At 33.8% G+C, this 26,401-nt stretch overlaps 2 protein-coding genes across 2 annotated transcripts; one reads left to right on the top strand and one right to left on the bottom strand.

Moving 5' to 3' along the window:
• Positions 1-427: 427 nt before the first annotated feature.
• LOC149421755 (dynein axonemal light chain 4) lies at positions 428-5,191 on the top strand. The gene is made up of 2 exons (XM_089634532.1): positions 428-674; positions 3,510-5,191. Exons 1-2 carry the CDS (start codon positions 615-617, stop codon positions 3,756-3,758), a joined length of 309 nt encoding a protein of 102 aa, XP_089490658.1. The 5' UTR covers positions 428-614; the 3' UTR covers positions 3,759-5,191.
• Positions 5,192-8,533: 3,342 nt separating this feature from the next.
• Positions 8,534-25,007, bottom strand: Git (ARF GTPase-activating protein GIT1). The gene is made up of 12 exons (XM_089634531.1): positions 24,868-25,007; positions 23,887-24,020; positions 23,061-23,173; positions 21,892-22,081; positions 21,144-21,274; positions 15,212-15,401; positions 14,610-14,682; positions 14,300-14,494; positions 14,009-14,151; positions 13,398-13,928; positions 13,022-13,273; positions 8,534-11,516 (listed from the first exon to the last, which is right to left on the bottom strand). The coding sequence occupies exons 1-12, from the start codon at positions 24,923-24,925 to the stop codon at positions 11,307-11,309; spliced, it is 2,220 nt and encodes a 739-aa protein (XP_089490657.1). The 5' UTR covers positions 24,926-25,007; the 3' UTR covers positions 8,534-11,306.
• Positions 25,008-26,401: the final 1,394 nt, after the last annotated feature.

The raw sequence follows: 26,401 nt of genomic DNA, 5'->3' as shown, positions 1-26,401 counted from the left end.
TTTAGTATTAAGGTAAGTAGGTACATTACATAGGTATTAAGGTAACTATGTACAGTAATCGAATAATTTTAAAACGTTCTAAAAAATATAATTACGGCACCCTGTATAGTAAAAGTTAATTTCCGCTTCGATGGGATTGCGGACAGTCATTACGAGATTTTTTATCCGACTGTTATGACTGAGTAAAATTTATTTGTTGTGTTTGCGAGATTCTATTCACAAATCCGCTCCCCCCATTAGTCGTGAAGGCCAAGAATATCTACTTCTGTATGCGTAGTACTATCGTAAAAAGATGTACCTATACATGTATTTACGAACAATGGACAAAAAATCAATCAAATCCGTTCCACGGTGCCGTGAATAACACGGTCCTAGTGGCAATAGTCGTGATGAGTAAACTCGGTAAACAGTAACAGTTGCACTGCACACAATCACGGGACACACTAACTCACAGTCACAGACGACGAATCGACATAAACGCAGTCGAGATTCTGTTTCTCTTCGCTGCGGACGTTTTCTCCCGCCGGAAATTGTGACGGTTTTCCTGGACATTTTGTAAAACCTCCAGCTGAAAATAGTGAGCGTTTCTGTGATGTATTTATTGAGAAGTTACTATGGCCGACAGTGAACCCGTGCAAAAAGAAAAAATTGTTCACACCTACCCCCTCGTCAGGGTGAGTTATAATATTATATTATCTATGAATAATTATAATAGATCTGTGGATTTTGAAACATGTAAACAAAGGGGATTACCTATTAAGATTTCCATATGAGGGTTTACGTAATTTAAAAATATGTTATCTGAATGGTAGTTTTCTATATTTATAGCGTTTTTATAATTACTGTCTGATTCCGTAATCATAGTACATAAAGTGTACTGATTGGTAAATCATTGTTTTGTTTTGGGTTAGGTTTGTAGTTAGCATGCGTTTATTTCATTCTATTTATACACATTGCTACACACACACACACACACACACTTCTTACAACATAGCAATGTATCATATTAAACACAAGCTGTACAACACAGCTTTAAACAATGTGGGAGTAAAATGATACTTTTTTGTAGAAAAAAATTTGGTAGGTTCCTGGTACCTACTGGTACAGGCAGGCACTGGGCAGCTAGGCAGTCTAGGCACGTGCGGTTACAGGGGTGAATTCGTTCAAGGACTAGAATATTAGGGTTGCAATCCAAGACCACCCTTATTTTATACGTATGAAAACCTATCCTGTCCTGTAACCGCGCTAATTTTAAAACTTCCACATTTTTAAATTCCACTGCCACATTAATTGATTTCTTCGTGAAAAACTGTCGGGGCCCAACCAACCCGAATATTATTATTCCCTATGCATATTGATAGTAAAGCGCGGGAATCGTACTGCAAGAGTTCTTGATCCTATCTCAAATTAATGAGCATGAATTTAGCTTGAATAAGCCGCCATCGATCTGATAAGACTCTGAGCTATTCAGCTTTATTCACATGTGAAGAAGAACCGTGAAGTAAAACATAAGTGAATTACTGCCAACCCCTGCATGATTTTCGTGCCCTGCATTTACATTGCGGTTCGACGGGAATAACCTTGAATTGTTCCTACAAGGGGCTATCGGCTTGGAGAGAGACATCCGCCACCCTCGCGTCGAAACATGCGAAAACCAACGTTTCCCAACATAAACACGAGTGACCTTTAGAAATTATTCCCTTGTCAAAGCTTATTGGATACGGATTTAGTACCTACCTCGGATTTCGACATGGAGGTAGGTACTAACTAATGACCGTTCTATCATCGTAAAAAAGAAATAGGTACCTTGATTTCCCTTGTTTCCGCTTGATTTCCGCAATCTTTGAACCAAACTCTGGTTCATATTTTGAAACCGAAAATATTGTTGAAATACTAATAAGTACCCACTTATTTACTTACAAATTTCTGAATCTAAATAGATTTTTCTTGTCAGAGATAACCCTTTAACTCCTCATGCTAATGAGACAATTTGTTCGCTTTTCGGAACAGCTCATATAGGTAGTCAAATTACTTACTTCCATAGATAATATGAACTAAACGGTGCTAGAAAGAAAAAAATACCAAGCCACGAAAAATTCAAGTATAGACCACAAAAATATCAAATTTTTCATTCAAGTATAGACCAAAAAAAAACAAACTTTTTATTCAAATATAGACCACAAAAATACCAAGCTTTACATTCAAGTATAGACCAAAAAATACCAAGCTTTTCATTCAAATATAGACCACAAAAATACCAAGCTTTACATTCAAATATAGACCATAAAAATACCACGCTTTACATTCAAATATAGACCATAAAAATACCAAGCTTTACATTCAAATATAGACCATAAAAATACCACGCTTTACATTCAAATATAGACCACAAAAATACCAGCTTTTTATTCAAATATATACCACAGAATAATTAAAATGTACTACACAATGAAACCAAAGGTTCCGACCGCAATTTGAGATGATTTTTTTAGCAATTATTTTCATATGAAATGATAAAAAAGTGATGTGATAGTAATGTTTATAATACATTTGTCTAGTAAAATTCATTATCAAAATTTATATTTATTTCCATATCAGTCATTTTAGTTCAGTGTTTAGATGAAAAAACGTAAGGTGGGCCATTTTTAAAACTTTATTTTTTAATGCAATTTTTTTTATATTTAACAAAATTATACGTTTATTTCTATGATAAAATTTGAAGACGTATTTCATAACCTTTCAAAAACAGTTATTAGTTTTCGGATACGTTCAGAAATACCACATTGGATTTTATTGAGAAGCGGAAAATTCACAAAAATTCTTCGACTTTCTAATACACATATAATTATATAATAGCAATTTTTAATTTGTAGTAGCAAAAGTATGCTGAATATATAATAGCAATTTGTAATTTGTAGGTACTAGCAGGTGACCGGATAACTCATCAAAATGATAATTCATCACATCTTTAAAAAGTTATATAAAGTCATGGAAAGTTAAGAAACAAACACTTTATTAACTGGGTTAAGTAGGTTAGGTTAGGTTTAATTTTTTTTCATCGTTTCTAATGATTTTATATCAATTTTTAAAAGTGTGTTGAATTGTCATTGTGTTGATTTATCATGGAACCGTACTAGCAAAAGTACGCTGTCCTGTCTTATTATTATTATTTTATAAATATTGATTTTGCCCAGGCAAGGGCGTAGTTATAGCATTCCCCTCTTATATACGCCCTTGGTACCAGGTGAAGTTGGGAAAAAGCAAATCCAGAGGCTGTGTGAGGAGTGAAGAGAAGTTGGGCACACTTAAGAAGGAGGCCGCCATGGAACTATCTCTTAGGATGCCACTGAAGCGCGAAGTAACGCAAAACAGGGCCGCCTCTAGGCGCTTTGTCGAAGCGATGAGATATTAAAATACGAGATGAAATATTAATTAGTTTGATAGGAACCATTGATGGCCTAAAAATTGTCAAATGTAATTGGAGAATTCTCAATAAGTTTTATTTTCAGCATTCAGACATGCCCGAGGAAATGAGGCTGGAAGCAACCGAGCTGAGTGTGACAGCGTGTGAGAAGTTCGCCAGCAACAATGAGCACGCCGCTCGCATGATCAAGGAAACCATGGACAAAAAGTTTGGACCCAGTTTCCACGTTGTGGTCGGGGAAGGCTACGGCTTTGAAGTTTCGTATGAAGTGAAAAATATACTCTATCTCTATTTCGGAGGGAATCAAGCAATTTGCATATGGAAATGCTCATGAAATGTGAACTTCTTTCGTATTATCTTGTACAGGTATTACAGTCTAACCATCGCTTGCAGCTAATGAGCTATTGAATTTTCTCAGTGGCTGGACTTACGGGCTCACATACCCCTGCGTGCGCTGAAATCCGAGCAAGTTTGAAAAAGTATTGTAAAATGGTGAAATTTTATTTATTTACTTACAATTATGAAGAAAAAAAAATTATTATCAATATTTTTACTTTTACTACCTACTACTTTTTTTAGTAAATGGATTACTGATGAAACCATGGCTCCTCCTTGTCGACATAATAACTTCACCAAAAACCATCCAATCTGCACGAATAAAAACGAATCTTGTAAAATAATGTAGTAGTAATAGTCTGGGAGAATTTTTTTAACTTAAGTATACAATTTAAAAAAATGTATTATATTAAATTAAATTTACCAACCAAAAATTAAAAAAAAACTCTCGGACTATTTATTACTACATTATTTTACAAGATTTTATTTTTGCCCGTAAAATATACCTTTATAAAAATTTACTCAGTTTTCAGCGCGCGCAGACCCCTGGGTATGGGAGACCTTAAAGAACTATCAGTATTCTCAAATTAATCACCTAAGTCTAAAATACTCAATCAACTTTAACCAAAATATATAGTAATTTTAAAGGAATTTATTTTCACTGTCGAATGTCAAATGTCAAATGTCGAATGTCAAATGTCGAATGTCAAATATCAAATGTCAAATGTCGAATGTCAAATGTTGAATGTTGAATGTCAAATCCTGCCGTCTTATTCTTATTTTAAAACATATACAGGAAAATAATTTTAAAGATACCCTCGCTTATATAGTGGTTTACTGGATGGATAAAAAATTATTTAATTTAATAAGCTGAAGAATGATAAAAAAATGAAAAAAATATTGTCGAATTGAATTGCGAGTCTAAATTTAAACGAAATTGAAAAACATTGCTACGCACACAGTATTTTCGGGGTAAAAGGGGATTTGCGGACGGTATTCCAAAATAATGAAATTTTTTTGAAAATTCGGTACCTACTATCGGTGTGCACAAACACTTTCAAATGTGACATCTTTAAAATAATTTGCTTGTAGTTAGTTACCTCAAATACGATTAGCGTTTAAGATTTAGAAATGAAATAATATCCAAAACTTCTTCTAAAAAAGGATGGTATTTAAAATTTGCGCATATTAATATGTATTTATTATTTTTTTAAATGTGCATACTAATTATACCTAAGTAAGAATTATGTAAAATTTTTTATACGAACCTGACAAACTTTGACCACAAAACCATTTGAAATGCAAAATTGAAATGGTCAAAACTTTTCCATTTGAAAATGCAAAATGCAAAATGGTTTTTAGAAAAGCATTTCAAATGCAAAATACCTATTTTCAAAACGCATTGAAAATGCAAAATGGTTTCTCAGGTCAAAAAATTAAAATAATTATAGAATTTTTAAACAATTTTGTCATTTAATAATGGACATCAATGTAGAACAAACATTATACATGATGGTAAATCCAAAAACACCACGACTACAGATTATGAAACCACATAAAATTTGCGCGGGACTTATGTTGACAACGTAAAAACATAGAAACTATATCTAACATTTAATATTACAGCGTCATGGCCCCATATTCAGTATTTGAATCATTATTTTTTGTAATGGTATCACTCAATTGCCAGGGCTCCTACCAGGGAGCAACTTGACAAATGTAAATTATCTCTCATAGCGAGGTTGAAGACCGACTGATATTTGGGGCTTATGAAAAAAAGATGAGTAGAGATAGTAGGAAGAATGTTGCAAAAAGCATTTAAAATGGAAAATGCATTGAGAAAAGCATTTAAAATGCAAAATGGAAAATACCCATAATGCATTTTGCATTTCCATTTGAAATGGATTTATTTGAAATAAAGCACATCTCTGATAATCATTAATAATATCATTTTATTTTTGTGTTGTTAATGCAGTTATAACGGCTTCTGATTTTTTTGGGTACCTAGTTGATTGACGGAATGGGATATAACATTAAAAAATGTAATTATGTTTTGTCATTTTTCATACATCTTCCCCCTCAACCCCTTCAAATTGTTCTGGAATAGCTCCGTCCAGGGCATTTAGGTTCTTGACAAAATGCTTCTAATATGTTCCTACACGAGAGATGACAGCTTGACTGCTCGACAGTGCTCAGTAATTCAGTTTGCAATATTTCATTTTAAAACGAACCTTTATCTCGATTCTCCATTTGACTTACCGGAACTCAGGGTAAAAGAAAACTATTTAAAATTAATATGTTAATACCTATTTGAAAATATTTTATCTTTGTTTTTTTACAACTGCCCAATAAATATATATTTTTTTTTTTAAATCTAAGAATAGAAAATATTATGCTTTCTAGGAAGTAAACAATTATTATTATGTCTCAGTTTGTTATCCTGTGATTTAAGAAAATATATTTAGTTCGTAGTAATAATTATGTTAGTCCAGGCACACGCAAGCAACTTTAGTTGCGGCGACAGTTGGCGACTATTTCAAAATCCATGCAAATTTTTTTTTAAATCTCCAAGCAGGGTGTCGCCTCGTGTGCGCACCTCCATATACAATAATGGATTTTGATGCAGCGACACTGTTGCCCACAACTAAAGTTGCTCGTGTGCGCTTGGATATCTATAGATGTAAGACTAGTAATACACATATATCATCTCGCTGCTGCCGGCAATCGCATCTCATTTTTAATACGATAGCAGCTGCAGTGTGTGCGCTCACTATAAGTTTGTATACAGTTTTGAGTTTTGCCGGGATGTGAATGCCGGCAGCAGAAAGCAATATACTATTATTGTACAGGTGCATTCCCGGCCTAATTAACAAATGTAATATTTGCTTCATAAATTGCGTGTAACAAAATTTCAAATAAAATTTATTTGAAGTACTTTAATTTTAATGCCAGATTTTTTTTATGCTTCTCGCATACGGGTCGGTATGAAATCAATATCATCCGTGTCAGTGGAAGTATGCAACACCGCGCTGCACTGATTCGTATACGGGCGCCAATAGAAAAATGTTATATTGATTCCTTACCGACCTGTGAGGGAGCGGCCTTAGGTAGAAGAAGATAATAATATATACCTTCTATATATCTGTGGTACATGAAGGAAACACCGTGGCTCAATATGCTAAGAATAAGAATAAACCCCATTTCGGCAAGCATAACCCCAAAGATAATAGACATAATGGTAGATATGGCATGGTAGCGTACCGACTGTCACCAAGCTATGATCAAACTGCTTGGACTATCAAAGCTGTGGAGCTAATGAAAGTTATGCATTTGGTGTGTACTTCTACCTAGGTCCGACAGACCCCGTCCTAGGGCCCCAACCTCGGGTCAGGGGTCCCGGCTAGGGACTAGTTATGCATTTGGTGTGTACTTCTACCTAGGTCCGACAGACCCCGTCCTAGGGCCCCAACCTCGGGTCAGGGGTCCCGGCTAGGGACTAGTTATGCATTTGGTGTGTACTTCTACCTAGGTCCGACAGACCCCGTCCTAGGGCCCCAACCTCGGGTCAGGGGTCCCGGCTAGGGACTAGTTTAAAAAAAAAATTTAACATTAAAGAGGAAATAAGTTCCTTAGAGCATAAAATATCATCTTGGGAATGCTGTGAAAATGGTACACATTGAGAACACAGGACTACGAAAAAAAAATAAATATATATATATATATTGCTTGTGCAATGGAGGACTCAAATGATGGCGAAGCCTGCATGGGAATCCCACTCTGCTATTAGCTGGTTAAGATGATATGTTTTAAAGGTTCGAGTTTTAATACTAAAATAATGTTGCAATACTAACTTTTTGAAAAATAAAAATTGAATGCATTTATTGGTTTGCCTTCTGACCTACAAAAATTTTCTCCTGCGGCACTTCTTCATATTCAACTCCCTTCACCCGTACTACAAAAGGAAAAATTTAGTCTGCGGCACTTTTCTGTGTCTTTGTGAAAGTTATATCTAAATTCCATTCCCTTCTCTGTCACTATTCCAGTTGGGAATGCCATAGTTCCACAGACACCGAGAATATCGAGGAAATAATGTGCAGTATTCGCAATTTTATTTTTTACATGCAGGTAATCAATCAGCTACACAATTTTTATTAAATAAATTAATATATTTTGACCTTTCTAAAAGCAAAATAATATTTTTATACATAAATTGTGTAACATGGTTCCATGATAACTCAACACAGTGACAATTCAACACACTTTTAAAAAGTGATATAAAGTCATTAGAAACGATGAAAAAAATCTTTACCTAACCTAACCTAACCCAGTTAATAAAGTTTTTGTTTCATCACTTTCCATGACTGTATATAACTTTTTAAAGATGTGATGAATTATCATTTTGATGATTTATCCGGTCACCGTGTAACATACATACAATGAACGATATTTTTAATTTTTAAAATTATGTTTAACTTTCAAATCACGATTAGGCGGCATAACACTAGTCTTACACGAACCCATACAAAATTACAGAATTTTTTTTTTGTTTCCCTGTAGGTTTTTGTCCTTTTGAAAAGGGCCCCCCGAACTTAAGTTTGCTCATGGGCCCCTTCATGGCTTAAGACGGTCCTGCCGAGATGATAATGAAAACAAAATTTATGTATTAAAAATTGAGAATATTTATTAAAATAATTGTTTCAATAATATAATTATACTTTAAACCTAAATGAACATTTTTGTTGTAAAAATTTTTACACACCAACAATACTTTTTAAACATTTAAATAATTTTATAATTTTTGGCACTCAAGTAGACATTAATTTTTGGGATTAGGATGTTGAATTTATAAAAACATACATGATTTTAGTAACTAAATGTGTTAAATAACAGGTTCTACTACTCATCTTACGCAGCCAATACAAAAAAATGTATGATGTTATAAGATGTCTACTTGAAGATCTATATTTCTTTCTTAATTAAAAACATAATGAAAAAAATAAGACGTAAAAACAGAGATGAATCACAGGTATGGTGTGTACACATGTATAAATATTTTGGTTTCCAAAATGGTTACCAGAATTTCAAGAATTCCTTATTTACCATTTTCCATAGACAAGCTGCTAAAAGTATTACAAACCATTACAACATAATATTGATTCATAATTTATTAATAAAATAATTCAATATGTTTGACAATATATTTCCCAATGAAAAAGAGTCTAAAATTAGCAGGCCACAGAACGACATGTATTAGATTTCTAATTAAACTAATAATGTTAATATGTTTAGTATTTAAAAAAGCTAATACTGAGTTTTACACATTACAAGCATGTATTATAATATAAAGTTATTTACTCACAAAACATACAGTCAACTTCCTGAAGCGTAATTATATTTGCACACATTTATGACGCAGCTTGAAATAGGCAAACAAAACGTAAGGTACATAATGGCAATAGCTTATTGTGACTTGATAAAAATGTGAGATTATGTGGAAGTCCATTATAGGAATTGTATAAATAACTGTGACTTAATATTTGAATTATTAATTTGTAATACTGAACTGAATAATTCATAATATATATATTACATTATTTTAAATACACAAAAGTCTTATATTATAGTAAACATGTTCTAAATATTACAATTGGCACTTTATTATCAACAAGGATACTTTTTGAAGTTAACCGAATTTAGATTTGAAAAATGACTAAATCACATAGTTTTTGTATGCTCAATAAAGTATTTAGGGGTAAACGTAACATACATTATCAATTTTTGTTATTTGTTTTTGGGGTGTTATGCCGTGTTGCGCTAACTCCTTCTTTAGCCAGTTAATAATGTACGCGTTCATAGATGGCATTAATTTAATTATTTTAAGAAAATACACTTTCTTCAAGTTATGCTTTAAAATATTAAGACAAATTATTTGTTTATGCCCGTATATAAGAAATGTTTATGCCCGTATATAAGCAATGTTTATGCCCGTATATAAGCAACGTTTATGCCCGTATATAAGCAATGTAAATAAATAATTCGTCTTAACATTTTAAAGCATAACTTGCAAAAAGTAAATAATTAAATTAACGCCATCTATGAATGCTTAGATTATAACATATGTTACGTTTACCCTTAAGAGCATAAAAATAACAACCCTGTTCTGTATACGTTTTGCTTCTAATCTATGTATTTGATATATTGAAAGCAATTTTATTCAAAAGGAGCTATGTTGGCTGCATACAATAAATGGTTTTCCATATTATAAAATACCCTGACATGGTAATTGTGTTGTGGTGTTCCCTACCGATGAGTTTTACGAATAATGTCACTGAAATTGCAACTAAGCACTTGTATGAATAAAATTATCAACTTTCTGGATTGTACACATCAAGGATGTGAATGAATAATTTATAAATTTTGGCAATAATAATAATAAGGGTGTTTTCACTGTATTTTTTTATTCTTGAAAATAATTACGATAATGAAGGAATTTTTATGTTGACGAATAAATTCTCTACAACAAATTTAAAATGTGCCATTTTCGATTTGCCACCTTTTGTGAATTCAGCAGAGCTGACTTCATGCCGGGCGCCGTTGGTGACAGCCGTCTTACTAGACATTGGCGGTTTCTATGTCGTAATGACATTGTAGCCAGTTGGAACCATTTCAGAATGCGCAGTTTGTCAAATCGATAATTATGAATGAAAATTACAAAATTTTAGTAGAATGATCAGAATTAGAAAATCAAACTTTAAATCTTCTTCATAATTTGTGAAAATACCCCATTTTCAGCAGCATTGTATAGAAATTTCCGAATATGTAGTAAGCCTACTTATTGTTATTCAGTTAAGCAAGGCATAAAAATGTACGCTATGTTAAAATTAGAATTTAGTCACAACATTAAGATGAACTTTTAAAATGGCAGTTTTGTGAATGCAACAACACAAATCATTAAAGTTTGTGAATGCAACAACACAAATCATTAAAGCCCAATTTTAAAATCTAAACGAAACTCCTGATAATATATCGTTGATGTTTTGTAGAAAGGGCAAATAAGTCATTTTTACAGAGATATAAGTTATAAGCCTAGACTCATCCGCGGAGATGTAATAACAAAAGTAATGCAAAGGAGAATAAAGAAGGAAACTAGAAGTGCCTTCCATTTAAATTTGAAAGGAAATAAATGTTTTCACTTTAGGTTCTAGACTATTTAGCAAGCGCTCTGTCTCTCTACACTTGCCTGACATCTTAGATGTCCATCCCATTTGAATTTCGTAATCATGGCGAAACACAGTTTTGTATTTTAAACTATGGTTTAAAAGCTCTTGTAGAAATGTGATATGGTATTTTCACCTTTTCTTCAAAACAGCAATAATAGGTTGGTGAATAAGAAACGTTTTATATAATTAAAGTCAGTCTATCAGGTCATACTATCCTATATCAACCAGTTAAATATATTATAAAATTACTAAAAGTTAAACCATTAAACAGGTATATAAATTTTCAGGCGGCAAAACAATAACAATGAGCATAAATTTGTTCATAACTATGATATATTATTCTGATCCAATGGAAAGTTTGTGACCAAAAGTTTGGTTGCTTTTGCCAGTTCGTAAGCTGCTGAGGGAATACGGAGCATCGTATCTCCTTCTGATGTTTCACCACTGTTGCCCCAAAGGCTGCATGCCCTTGAGAGGCCCTCGCACGACGTTGAAAGCTGGCTCAACACAGAGCAAATGTTTTCATCTTCGCATTTCTGAAATAATTTGAGGAAATAAAAAATAATGCAAATATTAACACCATCATCGTGGCAAAACAGTTTGTTAAGAACTTAAGGTTGCGTCTGAAACATGCTTAAGTTCTTAACAAAACAGTTTGTTAAGAACTTAAGGTTGCGTCTGAAACATGCTTAAGATCTTAACAAAACAGTTTGTTAAGAACTTAAGGTTGCGTCTGAAACATGGTATGAGATTGGCCGAAGCACCAAATTTGTAGAAAATCAAAACAGTTTGTTAAGAACTTAAGGTTGCGTCTGAAACATGGCATGAGATTGGCGGAAGCACCAAATTTGTAGAAAATCAAAACAGTTTGTTAACCTTTTGAACGCGTTAATTCGCTCCGTTTTATCTATACCCGTACGCGGTACATATTTTCAAATACCTATGCATGCAATTAAATGTCAAATTATAGCATTCTGGCATGATTTATTGGACTATATAGACAGAACAGATTATTCTCCACAATATGAAAACAAATCCTCGTGTGTCAACACTCTTAGATGTTTATAAAAACAAAAACATAAAATTTCATACAAAGACGTACCGTATCTTTTGAATGTGGTCCCGCCATTCACTCGGCGTCATAAATAAACCACTCTCGGTGTGTGTGTACTTAGGCCACTGTGTTTATAGACACAAGTGGGACACCATGATCACTTATCATTCTAAGTTATGAAAAGTTGTGAATGACAAACTAGTACTAACGCCATCCGTTGACAAAAATGTAAACTAAAGGACTAAAAGGCGCGAAGAGGCGCACTTGGTTATCGATCTTTTTTTATGAAATACAATTTTATTTTTGAGAAATTTTTGTAGATGTCAGCATCGTGATAGTTCTACAAATGTCCAAGTGAGCAAGAAATACATTTATGACGAAAGAGAGCGGGAATATCGGCCGTCAAAGTTGCCGTATCAACTGTTGATACAGCCGCGTGTGAGTATAGACTTTTTGCCGTAACAACAGTTGATACGGCCGCGTGCAAAGAGTTAAGAACTTAAGGTTGCGTCTGAAACATGGCATGAGATTGGCCGAAGCACCAAATTTGTAGAAAATCAAAACAGTTTGTTAAGAACTTAAGGTTGCGTCTGAAACATGGCATGAGATTGGCCGAAGCACCAAATTTGTAGAAAATCAAAACAGTTTGTTAATAACTTAAGGTTGCGTCTGAAACATGGCATGAGATTGGCCGAAGCACCAAATTTGTAGAAAATCAAAACAGTTTGTTAATAACTTAAGGTTGCGTCTGAAACATGCCATGAGATTGGCCGAAGCACCAAATTTGTAGAAAATCAAAACAGTTTGTTAAGAACTTAAGGTTGCGTCTGAAACATGGCATGAGATTGGCCGAAGCACACAAATTTGTAGAAAATCAAAATTAGTAAGTAATCAGTAAAAAAAAAATTAAACAGGCGCTTATGGTGAATAATAAATTGAGTGCATTTATGCAATTACATTATCAATGTAATAATTACAATAATTTACCTCCGGGAAGATGTTCAGTAATTGATGAACTGTCTGCTTTATTTTGTCAGCCTTGAGTATAAATGTATGGCCAAAGGTGGTGGTGTCCTGCATGGCCGCCCACAGCTCCCTGATTCCCTTGGTCACCCCTTCGGCGTAATTGTGGACATCTTCAGCGGGGGGCATGTTCGAAGTCAGATTTTCTTCAGGTACTAAATTTGTATTGCCTAAACTTTGAGCCAGGCCTCGATCTAAACCGCCCACAGTTGTTAGCTACAATTACAACATAACATAATATATACATATTAATTTACAAGTCACAATTTAAAAAATAATATATTTGAAATTAAAAGTTTTATATTATGTGGGTACATATAATCAACGAAACAATATTTACCTGGTGTTTAGTTATTTGCCAATTAAGTTTGGGTCCTTCTCTAGTTTCATACATACTGATGGGTCTTTGATTAGTTCTCCCCAATATTCTACCATCAAATATTTGGGGTTCTTCAGATTCCTTAGTATTGTTGCATTCAACGACAGATTTGAAATGATGAGGACTGTTAAGCAACACACTAACGTCACGGGTTGGGGGCGAGTGCCCCGCTGTTACTCTGTTCTTGTCCAGAATATTTCTCAAAATAACATTCTCATTTTTGAGGTTTTCCACAGTCTTCTGCCACTGTTGTAACTCAGATTTAAGTTCTGATATTAGGTTATCTTTCGAGTTCAATTGATCCTGCAACTGTTCTATTTCTTTTGTATTTTGAACATCTGAGATATTTTCGTGGATGGTTTCATTGTGATTGACAAATTGTGCTTTTTGTACTGGACTGAAGGACTGTTCAATCGGTATGGCAGCCTCGTATGCCTTGGAAACAATTTCTCCACTTTTGGGAGAGTTATTTATATTTAACTCTTTGTGATTCTGAAAAGTAAATTGCTAGTATTATATTTTATGTAAATTTAAAACAATACTACCAATATGTATTATTGCCAAGAACTTACATTCTGAACCATAGGTGTTAATGCAGCATAATCATCATCTGAAGCAACAGAATCATAGAGAGGTTCATCGTCTGACAAATGGGAAAACTGTTTCAGCTTATTTGCTTTCCTTATATTATTATTATCCAATGCCGACATGTTTGCTGTAACCAAAATAAAAACCATTGTATTAACAATAATAGGAATAATCTTAACATACAAATGTATTACACTTCCTATGGCAATGCAGCATAAGACCACTGAGGTTCAGGGTCCAAGCGGAATAGCAAATGATAATAATATTTTATTTACTGTGCGGGTTAAGTGTGGCGATATGTTGTCGTCTGGTTGCATCCATAAGGACATCCCTCAAGAGTGAGCCCATCTCTGCTGGTGAAAGTCTGGCCAGTTTCTGTCTGCCTTGATTCCTCGGTGCGCTCAAGGCAGGATTGACAGGCAAGAATGCCACGCCAAATCTCTCCAACCCAACTGCACTTGTGTTCCACACTGAAACAATTACAACCTACTTATTTACACAAATCATTTAAAGAATTGTTTGTAAAACATATGTACATACTAATTATTATGTACAGTGAAATAAAATGTAAATAATTTTAATTACCTGCTTCACACTCTCTGCGATCAACTTCATCATATATGTCCATAACCAGCTCTTCAAATAAATGATTGGGTAGCTGGAAATTGATTTTTTAAAAATTTATTGTATGAATAATAAAACAAAGGAGGGATTTAAGATAACGTTGTATGCATATTTGCAGTAGCGTGCAGTTTGTACAGTTTGAAAAGCTGTATAGGTGGGCACCTTAAGAAAATGGAGCGTAAAAATTAATTGAAAAATCTGAATCTTCAGCTTTTCTGTTACAGCCTGTCCTGGTTACCCTGCACAATAAAAATACTATCTTCCTCTGGATGATATTTTTTAGCTATATAAAATAGGATACATTGCTGAAGTCACTCAAAAACGGACCCCATATCGGCCTATAATACTGTAAGGCCAACCAAAATATTCAATGATATGCAATTATAATCAAAAAGACCTGTTTACCCTTCATCATAAAGCAAAGCACGCCACTGCACATTCATATTAATAATATTGAATAAACACACTAAAAGCCAATGTATGTTTAAAGATAGTCATTTACGATTTGAGATAATGAGATAAGGGGTAATTAACAAATTTATGAAATGGACTAAGTTACTAACCAATTGTAGTTTTCCACGAGCTGCTTTAGCTATATCGGTCATTTCATTGAAGTCTGTTTTGTCAAGGTTAATGTAGTGTTGTCCGGCGGCATGATCAGGCTTCTTGTTGCAGAGGTAGTATGCTAAACGATCTGTAACTTCGTATACTAGTTCCACCATCCTTTCAGCCAGTTCGAAATGTCCCCCTTGCCTGCGAAAATAAAATATTTCAATAAATCTAACAACTTTCAAAATTCGAGATTCAGTAAGGTAGCATTTTTACTAGATTATACTTCTGTTATAGGCTGCCTTAAAAAGTTACCCCAAGTATGCTATTTTGCTATGTACGATGTTTGTTCAAAAGAAAAGGTGAATTTTGAATTTTCACGGGCTGTGTACATTCGATTATCGATTTTTTTTTGTTATGTTGGTACACATATGTTTATCATAATTTTTTTTTTTTTTTTTTTTTTTTTTATTGTTTAACTTATAACATTGTTACATTTTACATAAAATTAGATGATCATAGGTAATAGTGAAAAACATAAGTTATTGAATTTCTACTCCAATGAAGAGTGCTAGCTCTTGAGCTTGGCGTAGGAGTTATTTGACAATTATTTCATGTTTATATCACTAATTAACATAAATACGGTACAATAAATATAAACTTAAAAGAGGATTGTGACGTTAATTTTGGTTGTAACATGAATTGAAGTTATAACATTTGATAGGTGATATTAATTTTTTTAAAGATAAATTTGACCTTCTTTTTGAATAAAATAAAATCTGGTATTTTTTTCACTTCTTCGGGAAGACTATTAAAATATCTTATGCCTTTGTAAATGTAATTATTGTGCATTTGTTGTGTTGAAAATAGAGGAATTTGGATGTTAAAATTATGCCTTAAGGATGAGTTAAATTTAAGTTTTTTTATTACAGTTTCTTTATATATTTGTAATATTGCATCTTTTTTATAGAGGTCTTCAATTGTTGGTACTTCGAAAATTTTGAACAGTGATGCTGAAGAGAATGTTGGTTTTTTTTTCAAAATTACTTTTATAATTAGTTTTTGTACCACTTTTACAGAGCTTAAAATTTTTTCATATGCACCTCCCCACCCAATGATTCCATACTGAAGTAATGATTGGACTAGTGCGTAATAGACTTTTTTCAGGTTGTTTAGCTTGAGAACATTTCTTAATCTAATGAATATATAGATACATTTTCTAATGCGCTTGACAAGTTCACATATGTGTCTGTTCCATTTCATATGTTGGTCTACAATTACACCGAGGTACTTTACTTCAGTTGTTTGGTTTAGTATGGTACATGATTTATTACAAACATCTTTGTTACATTTTTTGTTGTGTATTATTATATGAATGTTGGGGTAAGTTTTGAATTTATTTATTGTGAATGGTATATAAACTGTTTTTTTTGCGTTAATTGTAAGTAGGTTTGTATCGAACCAGTTTTTTAGGATTTGGATGTCATTATTTGCATTTTCATTTACAATTTTCCAGTCATTACCCTTAATTATGATAATTGTATCATCTGCGTAAGATATAACTGTTCCACTGAGGTTTTGTTTAAAAATGTCGTTTACGTACATGATGAAAAGTAATGGACCCAAAACAGTACCTTGTGGTATCCCAAAATCACTTGTGAGTGGTAGACTAGATGCGTGATTAATTTTTACTACTTGTGTTCTTTGGTGAAGATAACTTTTTAGCCAACTTAATGCTGTGTCATTAAAACCCACGATCTTTAATTTTTGTATTAGTTTGACATGAGATATGCTGTCGAAGGCTTTTTGGTGATCAACAAAAATACCAACTCATTTTAAAGATTTGTCTAAAGCGTCTTGTATGGTACTAGATAATTTAGCAATGGCGTCTTTTGTGCTTTTGTTTTCCATGAATCCAAACTGGTTTTCGTGAATTATATTATTAATCTTTATGAACTGAGTTATTCTTTTTTTGGCAATTTTTTCAAATATTTTTGCAATGTTTGATAGTAAAGAAATAGGGCGGTAATGGGTTGGTTCTTCCGGATTGCCGGTTTTAAATATTGGTATAATTACAGATTGTTTGTACATGGATGGAAAAACTCCGCTTTGAAAACTTGTATTGATTATATGAGTTAATGGTTTTGATACTTGTGATTTTATACATTTCAGTGTTTGTATTGTGACCCCATCAAAACCAGGGGCAGAACCTCCTTTCATACCTGAAATAATTTGTTCAATTTCTTCTGGTGTTGTCGGTTGAAATAATTCAAATTTATGCTCATTATTTACTGTAGTATTTGGGTCATTTGGGGTAAGGCCTTGTTGGATTTTTTTAGCGAGGTTTTTTCCTACATTAGCAAAAAAATTGTTAAATACATTTGCGGCTTCTAGAGGTTTATCTTTACAGCAGATTTTTGAATCATTATGGTTTACACTGTTGATTGTTTTATTTTTTAAATGTTTTTTATCGACAATTTCATTTATGATGGACCAAATCCTTTTACTGTCATTTCCAGATAATTCAAGTTTTTGTTTGTAGTAGTCATCCTTTGTGTTTTTTATTAGATATGTAAGTTTTTTTTTATAAGCTTTGAAATGTTTTTGTAATGTTATATTTTCCGGTTGTTTTGTATATTGTTTGTAGAGTGTTTCTTTGTGTCTAATTGAGATGATTAATCCATGAGTTATCCATGGTTTGATTGGCTTTAGTTTTGAAGATGTTTTGTTAGATGTAATATTTCTACAAGCATTTATGTGAAAACTCAGTTTTTTATCAAATATTTTGCAGCATTCTTCTACATCGTTACATTGATATATTTCTTGCCATTCTTTTTCGTTACTTAATATTTTAGTGAGAGAATTTATATTAATATTATAGTTGTATTTATCAGTATTATTAACGGCCGTTGTGGTTGGTAATGGGAGGTTTTGATGTTTGTAGTCATATTTAAATATACATGCAAAATGATCCGTTACAGTTGTTTTAATTACCGCAGATGATATATTTTGTATATCTTTGGTGTTTGTGAATATGTGATCGATACAAGATGGTCGTTGTCCGATAATGTTTCTGGTGTATGAATTTATACATGAAATGTAATTTAATTCTGCTAACATATTTAAATAGTTATCTTTATCGTTAGAGGAGTAGTCATTAGCGATATTTACGTTAATATCTCCGATGAGTATTGTCTTTTTGTTTCTATGATGTTGTAATATTTTTTAAAATTCTTCTATGTACGTGGTTATAGCAGAAGAGTGTGTCCGATAAATAGCAATGATATTAAATGAATAATTCATAAAATTTATCTCCAAGTTTAATAAATTGACATTACTCACCATTATTTCATTTACACTTGTGACAGCGTAAATATTTGATACAAATATGGCGACGCCGCTATTTCTGTTAATTTTATATTTTGTTGCATAGTACGAGTAGCCCGGTATATTATAATTAATTTCACTCGATGAATGCGTTTCTGATAATATTATACAGTCAAGTCTATTTAATTGTTTAATAGTTATTAGAAATTCTTCGAAATTTTTTTCCAAAGATCTAACGTTCATGTGTATTATTATTAGGCTGGCTGTAGGTTTTATATCTATAAAATCGTTTGTATTATTTACCGTGTCAAAAATCCTTTCGTCTATTTTATATGTATTATCTATTGCGTTTATTATAAAGTCGTTCATTTTGAGGTAGTAATAAAATTAACAATAATGTTGGCGCTGGGAATACACTTCACATTTGCAATTATAATATTATATGTGTTGGCTTGTACATTATCACTGCGTGTTAACACTTTGCGGGCGGGCTTTTCGTAATATTTTTTTGAAATATTGTGCATATTATTTAGGTTTTCGTTACACTTGTAATTAATAATATGCATCATTAGTCGTAATCGATGCGATCCCTCGCAATTTTCAGCATTTTGTTTCTATAGTTGCACCTAATACTGTTGGCTGCGTGGTCCGTGGTGTTTTTTTCTCCATATTTAGAATTTTGTCTGGTGCAGTTTACACATGCTGGTACTGTTTTTTCTCTTCCCGGACATTTTGAAAGGATGTGGTCGCCCATGCAGTGTGGGCAAATTGGAGGGCTGGTTCGGTGTAGGCATCTTTTAGCCGTATGCATGAACATACAGCAATGAAAACATTGAGTCAGTGGATCGCAATCTTCAATTTTTACTCGTTGAAACTGTATATTTAGTTTACCGAGTGCAAGGAGACTTTTTCGCATTTTGCCACTAGTTTCCATGATGTAGCTAGTGAACTGGCGCTGCTTTTCGTTTATGTTTGTGTTTTTTATCTCCGTTATAAGTGTGATTTTGTTGTCTTCACTTTCCTTGTAAACATCTTGAATTCCTTCATTCTGGGTAATTATTCCGCAAACTAATTCGTCTTCAGTAAGATTGGATTTTAATCCTTTTATTATTATTTTTGGTCTTTTCTTTTGAATTTCATTTACCACCAAATCGGTATTCAGTTTTTTTATTTCGGCGGTTAAGGTATTTGCATATTCCTTTTTTGGGCATGATATTATTATTTTTTCTTCTTTTGTTTTTCTCAAACCATTTATTCCTATCTTTATGTTGCTTAAATTTATTTCTTTTTTTATTATCTTTTCAATTTCTTCTGCTTTAGCATTATTTTTGGTCGACGAAATGATGATTGAGAATCTCTCTTCTTCTCGAGGAGTGACTTTGGTTGTTGATAATACCTGTGCATAGGATGGTGTTGTTGCGCTTTTCATTATTTTTTCAAAGTTTCCCACCAGTTGGTCGTTTTTTTCGATAAGTTTGTCTTGTAGTTGAATTATTTGTTGTTGCATTTTTAATATTTCAGATTTCACTTCATTGTCAAGATCAATGATAATTTTTTCGATATTAGTTTTGGTTTTCGAGTCTTTAACGGTTTGTATTTTTTGAACTTCATTTTTTAGCGTACTTAACAACTCTTCTACCGTCATGAAAGTGTTACGTTGCGGTGTAACAAAGCGCGAAGACAGTACCGTGGGACGGGCTGCCGTTACGAGCGTAAGGTTATAACTGAAAATATGTTAGCATTATCAGCCATTTTGGATGAGTGGTTTGTTTTTGACAACTGGAAAGGTTAGTCACGTTTTTGTGTGTTCTTCGATTTTTTACTTTTGAAAAAAACGGATCAAAGAATATGTATCAAATTTTGCGTTAAAAATGGAATAAAGTGCTCCAATGCACTTAAAATGTTGACTGTGGCATTCGGCGAGTCTACTTTGTCTCAAAAAAGTGTTTATAAGTGGTACAAGTGCTTTATAGAAGGCCGAGAAGATTTTAATGACGATGAGCGTTCTGGAGTTGCAACCACGTCAACAAACGAAGAAAACATCAAAACAGTGAAGAAAATGGTTTTGGAAAATAGTCGAATCACTATTAGGGAAGTTGCAGAGGATGTTGGTATATCAATCGGCTCATGCCATGCTATTTTCTCCAATGTTTTGGGCATGAAACGAGTGGCAGCGAAGTTTGCTCCGCTAATGAATTGTGGAAAAACAAATCATCACGATAATGCACAAGCTCACACATCAATGCTTGTTCGTGATTATTTGGCCATAAACAACACCGTAATCATGCCTCAACCACCGTATTCACCACATTTGGCCTCCTGCAACTTTTTCCTAGTCCCGCAGCTGAAAAGACCAATGAAAGGAAAGCTTTTGCCACAATTGATGAGATAAAGTCAGAATCGAAGAACGAGCTGATGGCCATACCGAAAAGCGCATTCCAGAAGTGCTTCGAGGATTGGAAGAAGCACTGGCATAAGTGCATTATATCTGAGGGGGATTACTTAAGGGGAGAAAATGGATATTGATGAATAAATAAATACTTTTCGAAAAAATTCGAAATTCACCTTTTCTTTTGAACAAACCTCATAGAAGGAATCTTATACTGTATCTTTACTCACCTTGCTGCTTGTGAGGGGTTGATCCCTGAGGCATCACGAGTGTTGGGATCGGCTCCCCAGGCCACCAGTAGTTCAGCTTGACTTGAGTGCCCGGCACGGCAGGCCACATGCAAGCAACTTGTACCCTTTTCCTGCACACAAATCAAAATGTCAAACAAAACTTCCAAGAAAAAAATTTTTAACTCGACGATTGGGAATATTTTACTTCGTGTCTCTCCCTTCACCATCGTGGCTATTATTGTTGTCAAAAGCCGTTTCTTAAAATAATGAGGTATAACAACTCAACCAATCTCAAAGATACAACCTAATAATGTGCAGTCCGCAGAGTGCATAGAGGATGTGAAGCTGTGCATTCCCAAAGAGAAACTTACATGCAAATTTATTTTCTGGGCCATGCACAGCTTTACAGATTCGATGGACTGAACACTCCTGCATCAGCGGATACATTCTTCATTTACTATTACTGTGGAAAGTTATTACAAATAAGTATGGAGATTTATTATTTATCTTTTATTTGGTTTTACTCTAAGCTGAGCTTTTATTTGGTTTTACGCCCAGTTGGGCTTCTATTTGGTTTTGTGCCATACAACAAAATGTACATAAATAGGAGGATCAATATCTGGACAAAAATAACCAAATAACAAAATGTACATACATAGGAGTATCACTATCTGCATCAAAATAACAAAAGAGGTAAATAAAACAGTAGAAGCAAGGGTGCACAAGGTATGAAGTAATAGGTATTTACTTGACTGAAATAATTAGGATCAGCTCCTTGGACTAGGAGGCGCAGCGAGATGTCCAGGTTGGCGCTCCTGACGCTGGAGTGCAGCTGCCTGCTGAGCTCCGCCGCGCTGCACGGCACATCATCGCGTCGCGGTCGGAACACATAAGCCAGTCGACGGTGCTTGGCTTGGATGAACTCAGCCTTGGTGGGACTGGGACAAAATTATCATTCATTACCCATTGTTTTCAGAAAAAAGTGCTGTGATTCTGCTGTTGTAACCTATTTATGTATGTGAGAGAGAGGGTGAGGTTAAAATGGAGCTTATAGAGAAAATATTAACACGTATTTCTTCTATATAAATAAAAATGTTAATGTTTGTTTATTCAAAATCTTAAATCTCCAAAAGTTCTTCACTGATTGATTTGAAATTTTGACACTACGTTGCATTCGAATATGTGTGAGTTTTTATATACCTATATTATATAGATACAGGTAAAAACAAGCTTTTCAAGGAAAAACAGCCCCATCTAGTGGACATAAAAGCAACATGCGCTATTTTTTCTCTATGTACACAGACAGACTGAGCCACAGCAACGTGTGGCGGGAAACAGCTAGTTTAAAATAATTGAGTTAGGCTTTCACACATTGTGTATTGTTTGTTTACATTGTATCTTGTATGTTCTTGGCCGTCGATTTAAATAGGCTTAATGATCAATGTGCTACATAAAGAGTTTACCATGTAAAACCAAATACCGGAGAATAGTTATAATACCTCCAACTTCTGACATTTCCCATACATTATGATGACAATTTGCTACACTAGTGCCTCCTAGCGGCACGAGTTATGAGTCTCGTTTTACTTTCGCATATATTAATGAATTCTATGCACGCTTATGCAATGCTACACTAGAGCTACCAGCCAAGATTTTACTGGAGTCGGATTTATTAATATAGTAAAACCAAGGTGACTTCAATACAGGAGCAAAACGAGCTGCGGGGATATTGCGAGTATATGACTACATTAAAATCTCAAGGCAATAAACACAGATTACGGAATTTCATGTTTCGATACTAAATTGTTTGTTCCTGGTTGGTAACTGAAAATAATTTATTCTACGCAGATTTGGAGTGCATTATAGATTAGTGTCTTATTTACAAATACTTTTTTAAATACATTGTATTTTACATACTGTAGAGAATCTTTGGGTTGGGGTTTTCTTCTCAGGTGCTTGGGTGCTGCCGGGTCGAGAAGGGAATGTTCCCAAATACTGTTCACATTTTGGGCAGTTAGAGTATTGACCATCTGGAATATATGCATATCATTAATAACGAGTAATCCAAATTAATTAAAATATAACAGTCAATATTATATTAGGTTAGATATAGTTAAAAGCATACTTGAGGTGAATCTTCACAAAACTGCGTTTTATTTATTTATTTATCTTATTTATTAATTTTCTGGAAATCGATAGTTTACATTTATCAGTTTGTAAGTTTATAGCAAAAATAAAACCCATTATAGATTTCCTCCTTGTGACTATAATTTCTAATAAAACATATGTAAAAAAATAAAAATGATCAAATTTACAAGAAAATTATGTAAAACAAAAAATCACTCATGTTAAGTAATAAAAATCTTTTTTTATGGACATTATTCTAGTGGTATTGAAAATATCATATTAAGACAAGATATAATATTATTAAAATAAGACCGGATATAACATCAAAAGTTCAATTCAGAATTATATAAAACAACAACAAAATAAGTCATGACAATAATAATCTTTTTTAGTACATAATTTTGGTCACAGTTGACATTTTTATTGGTAACCAAAGTAGGCGAGGCAGATTGTAGTCTCCTACCATAATGTTCTTTCATCGTGGTTGTCTGTCATAATGTTCTGTCATCGTGGTTGTCTGTCATAATGTGTAATGCTTTGTTTATGTGATTCATATAGTGTTTATTATCAGATGGAATATATGAGATTAGACAATTTGAAATAATTATTGACTGACCGTCAATAGCGATGGTGGCCATATTCCTTGGCGTAAAGACTTCACATGGGAGATGTGCCGCCCCATGCTGCGGTGAACACTGCAGCATTGTATGCAAAGTAGAATCCCTCTATTGATTGATGCCCATGATGGATCTAAAATTAATCACCGGAGATGAGTAAAAGAATGGCGAATCATCTAACATTGAAATAATAGATTATAACTTCTAAATGTGTATGCTGTGTAACTGAAGTTTAAACAAAGACTTTTTCTATGATTTTGCAGTCAAGAAATTTACTAGCTCCCCATCCATTTTCGGACTTTTTAATTAAATATTAATTTTAATTATTAAAATATAAAGAGTTATCAGAAAGCAGTCTGTTATAATAACATAAAACAGCATTTCTACAGTATACTTATAATTTTGTGCCCAAAATATATCCAAGAATCTATTGCATTATGACATATCTTAAAACTGATTCTTTTTCTACCTTCCTACACGCTTTTTGTACGTCTAAGGCTTGTACTTGAGTATATAGATTATAATGCATTATCATACTTGGTGTTTTCTATCATGAATGTATCTTTCTATACCTAATAAATTCCCATAGGCATTATACTCCTTAAAAATATGTTTAATGTGTCAAATATAAACAATGTCATCATTTAATTGATGATAAACAGTAATTTAGAAATATTTAAAAGTTAATAAAATAATTATATCCATAATAAAATCTTACTTTGACTGTTTCCAGACGCCACCCATATAAATTCTTAACTGTAGAATGCAGTTAATTGGGTCTAACTGTTAGAAAGTCATTTATTTAATACTATCAGAAATATTTACCATATTTTCATACTGCAAACTAAATATAACACTATTTCAGTATGAATCGAATCATCGACAGGTTTTGCAAAACTTTTGAGGCATCTTCGTGACATGAAAACCTGTAAAATGTATAACCTGCTAATACACTTGGCACATCTTAATTGAATGCTTACCAGAAGATCCACAATCGGCACATATATCAATGGAAGATCGTGATTTTGAACGAGACATTATATTTAAAACAACCAGCTTAATTGAATTTCAATTAACATAAATAAAAACACTCATCGCCATAACATTCAATAGATAATCCAATACATATCTGTACCAGTGTTGCCAACGGATCTTGGCCTAATATCGCCGTTTTTCAAACATTAAGTAGCCTAATGTAGCCGAATTTCAGTTGCAGTAATTCTAATGAACTCGCATAAATTCTGCCCACATATTCCCCACAAATATTCTACGTGAGCTTGATACCCCCTTTTATTATTCGAAATCCATGGGGGGGGGGGGGTTGTTAGAGAACTTCGGTGAAAAAAAATTCGGCGCAGCCTAAAACATCATATGCAATTCCCCACAACAATTTTTCGAAATCCATGGGGTAGCTACGGAATTCCATTTCGAAAAATTCCTCACATTTTTCCGGTCGCAAAAAATATTATATCAAATACCGGTGTATTTTTGTTTAAAAGGTAAGTTCAAGAGGTTTTTGTTATGTTTTGTTTTTTTTTTTAATTATTATTTGTGATTTGGCTGATTTAAATAACTTGTCTCTGAAGTAGCCTAATAGATTTTTTCGTCGCCGATTCTCGTTCTGAGTAGCTTAAATGGCGATAAATCGCCTTTATTGGCAACACTGATCCAAGCAAGTAGAAAAGTAGAAGTAGACAATAGACAATTTAAAAATTGGACATTGAAAGCCAAAAGCCATGTCTACTAATCTGTGGTTACGGATGTCATGGACGAGAGACAATTTAGATAATGGATGAGACGTCCTCATAAATAAACCATCTACTCTCGGTAGATCTGGTGAGTCTTAAACACCCATTACACTAGCAGTTGGCGGAGCGGCCCAGTTTAAGGAGCAGCATCACCAGCATAAATCATGATCACCGATTGAAGAGCGGTTCTTTCGAATGGGGGGGGGGGGGGGTGTAGAATTGTTATATCGGCTAGAGAATTTCGGAGAAAAATAATTCCCAACAATATGTTACTACTATACTCAAGGGAATTTAATATTAATACTGTGCATGTAAAAGAAAAGGAGAAACGAGTAAAAAAAAGAAGTTTCTTAGTTACAAACACTATTCAAAATTTATTTAAAAAAATATATAAAGTTAAGGGTTAGTCTTAATCTAGGCTTAATACTAGTCTTAAATTATAATTCTTATCTGGAACCGCGGATCTCAACGTTCGCACTTATCACCGATAACACAAGCGGCAACATGGGTTGGATCCGATGGGCGAAATTAGTTCAGCCTGGGCCAAGGCTCCGAAGGGCGGAGTCGGCAGGCAGCGACTCCTGAGAGGGCAGCTTCCTGGGTGGAAGAGCCTCGGCGACCGCTCCAAGGGGGAGGGCAGGAGGTTTCTGGGCGGAGGCGAGATGGTAACTCCTGAGAGGGCAGCTGCCTGGGCGGAAGAGCCTCAGCGACCGCTCCAAGGGGGAGGGCAGGAGGTACCTCAGTGGAGGCGAGATGGTAACTGCCG

This window comes from Hesperophylax consimilis, chromosome 8 (assembly GCF_061612785.1).
Source record: "Hesperophylax consimilis isolate HC1 chromosome 8, BYU_Hcon_1.0, whole genome shotgun sequence".
NCBI classification, from domain to species: domain Eukaryota; kingdom Metazoa; phylum Arthropoda; class Insecta; order Trichoptera; family Limnephilidae; genus Hesperophylax; species Hesperophylax consimilis.
This window is presented reverse-complemented; position numbering and strand designations above follow the sequence as displayed.

Excerpts from the sequence above, each read along its gene's own strand:
- LOC149421755 (XM_089634532.1), top strand. The coding sequence starts at position 615 with ATGGCCGACAGTGAACCCGTGCAAAAAGAAAAAATTGTTCACACCTAC. Across the intron at positions 675-3,509 it reads ACACCTACCCCCTCGTCAGG|CATTCAGACATGCCCGAGGA; the intron begins GTGAGTTATAAT and ends TTTTATTTTCAG.
- Git (XM_089634531.1), bottom strand. The coding sequence starts at position 24,925 with ATGTCTCGTTCAAAATCACGATCTTCCATTGATATATGTGCCGATTGT. Across the intron at positions 21,275-21,891 it reads ATCCTAATTATTTCAGTCAA|GAAAAGGGTACAAGTTGCTT; the intron begins GTAAATACCTAT and ends ATTTGTGTGCAG. Across the intron at positions 13,929-14,008 it reads TAACACCTATGGTTCAGAAT|AATCACAAAGAGTTAAATAT; the intron begins GTAAGTTCTTGG and ends TTTACTTTTCAG.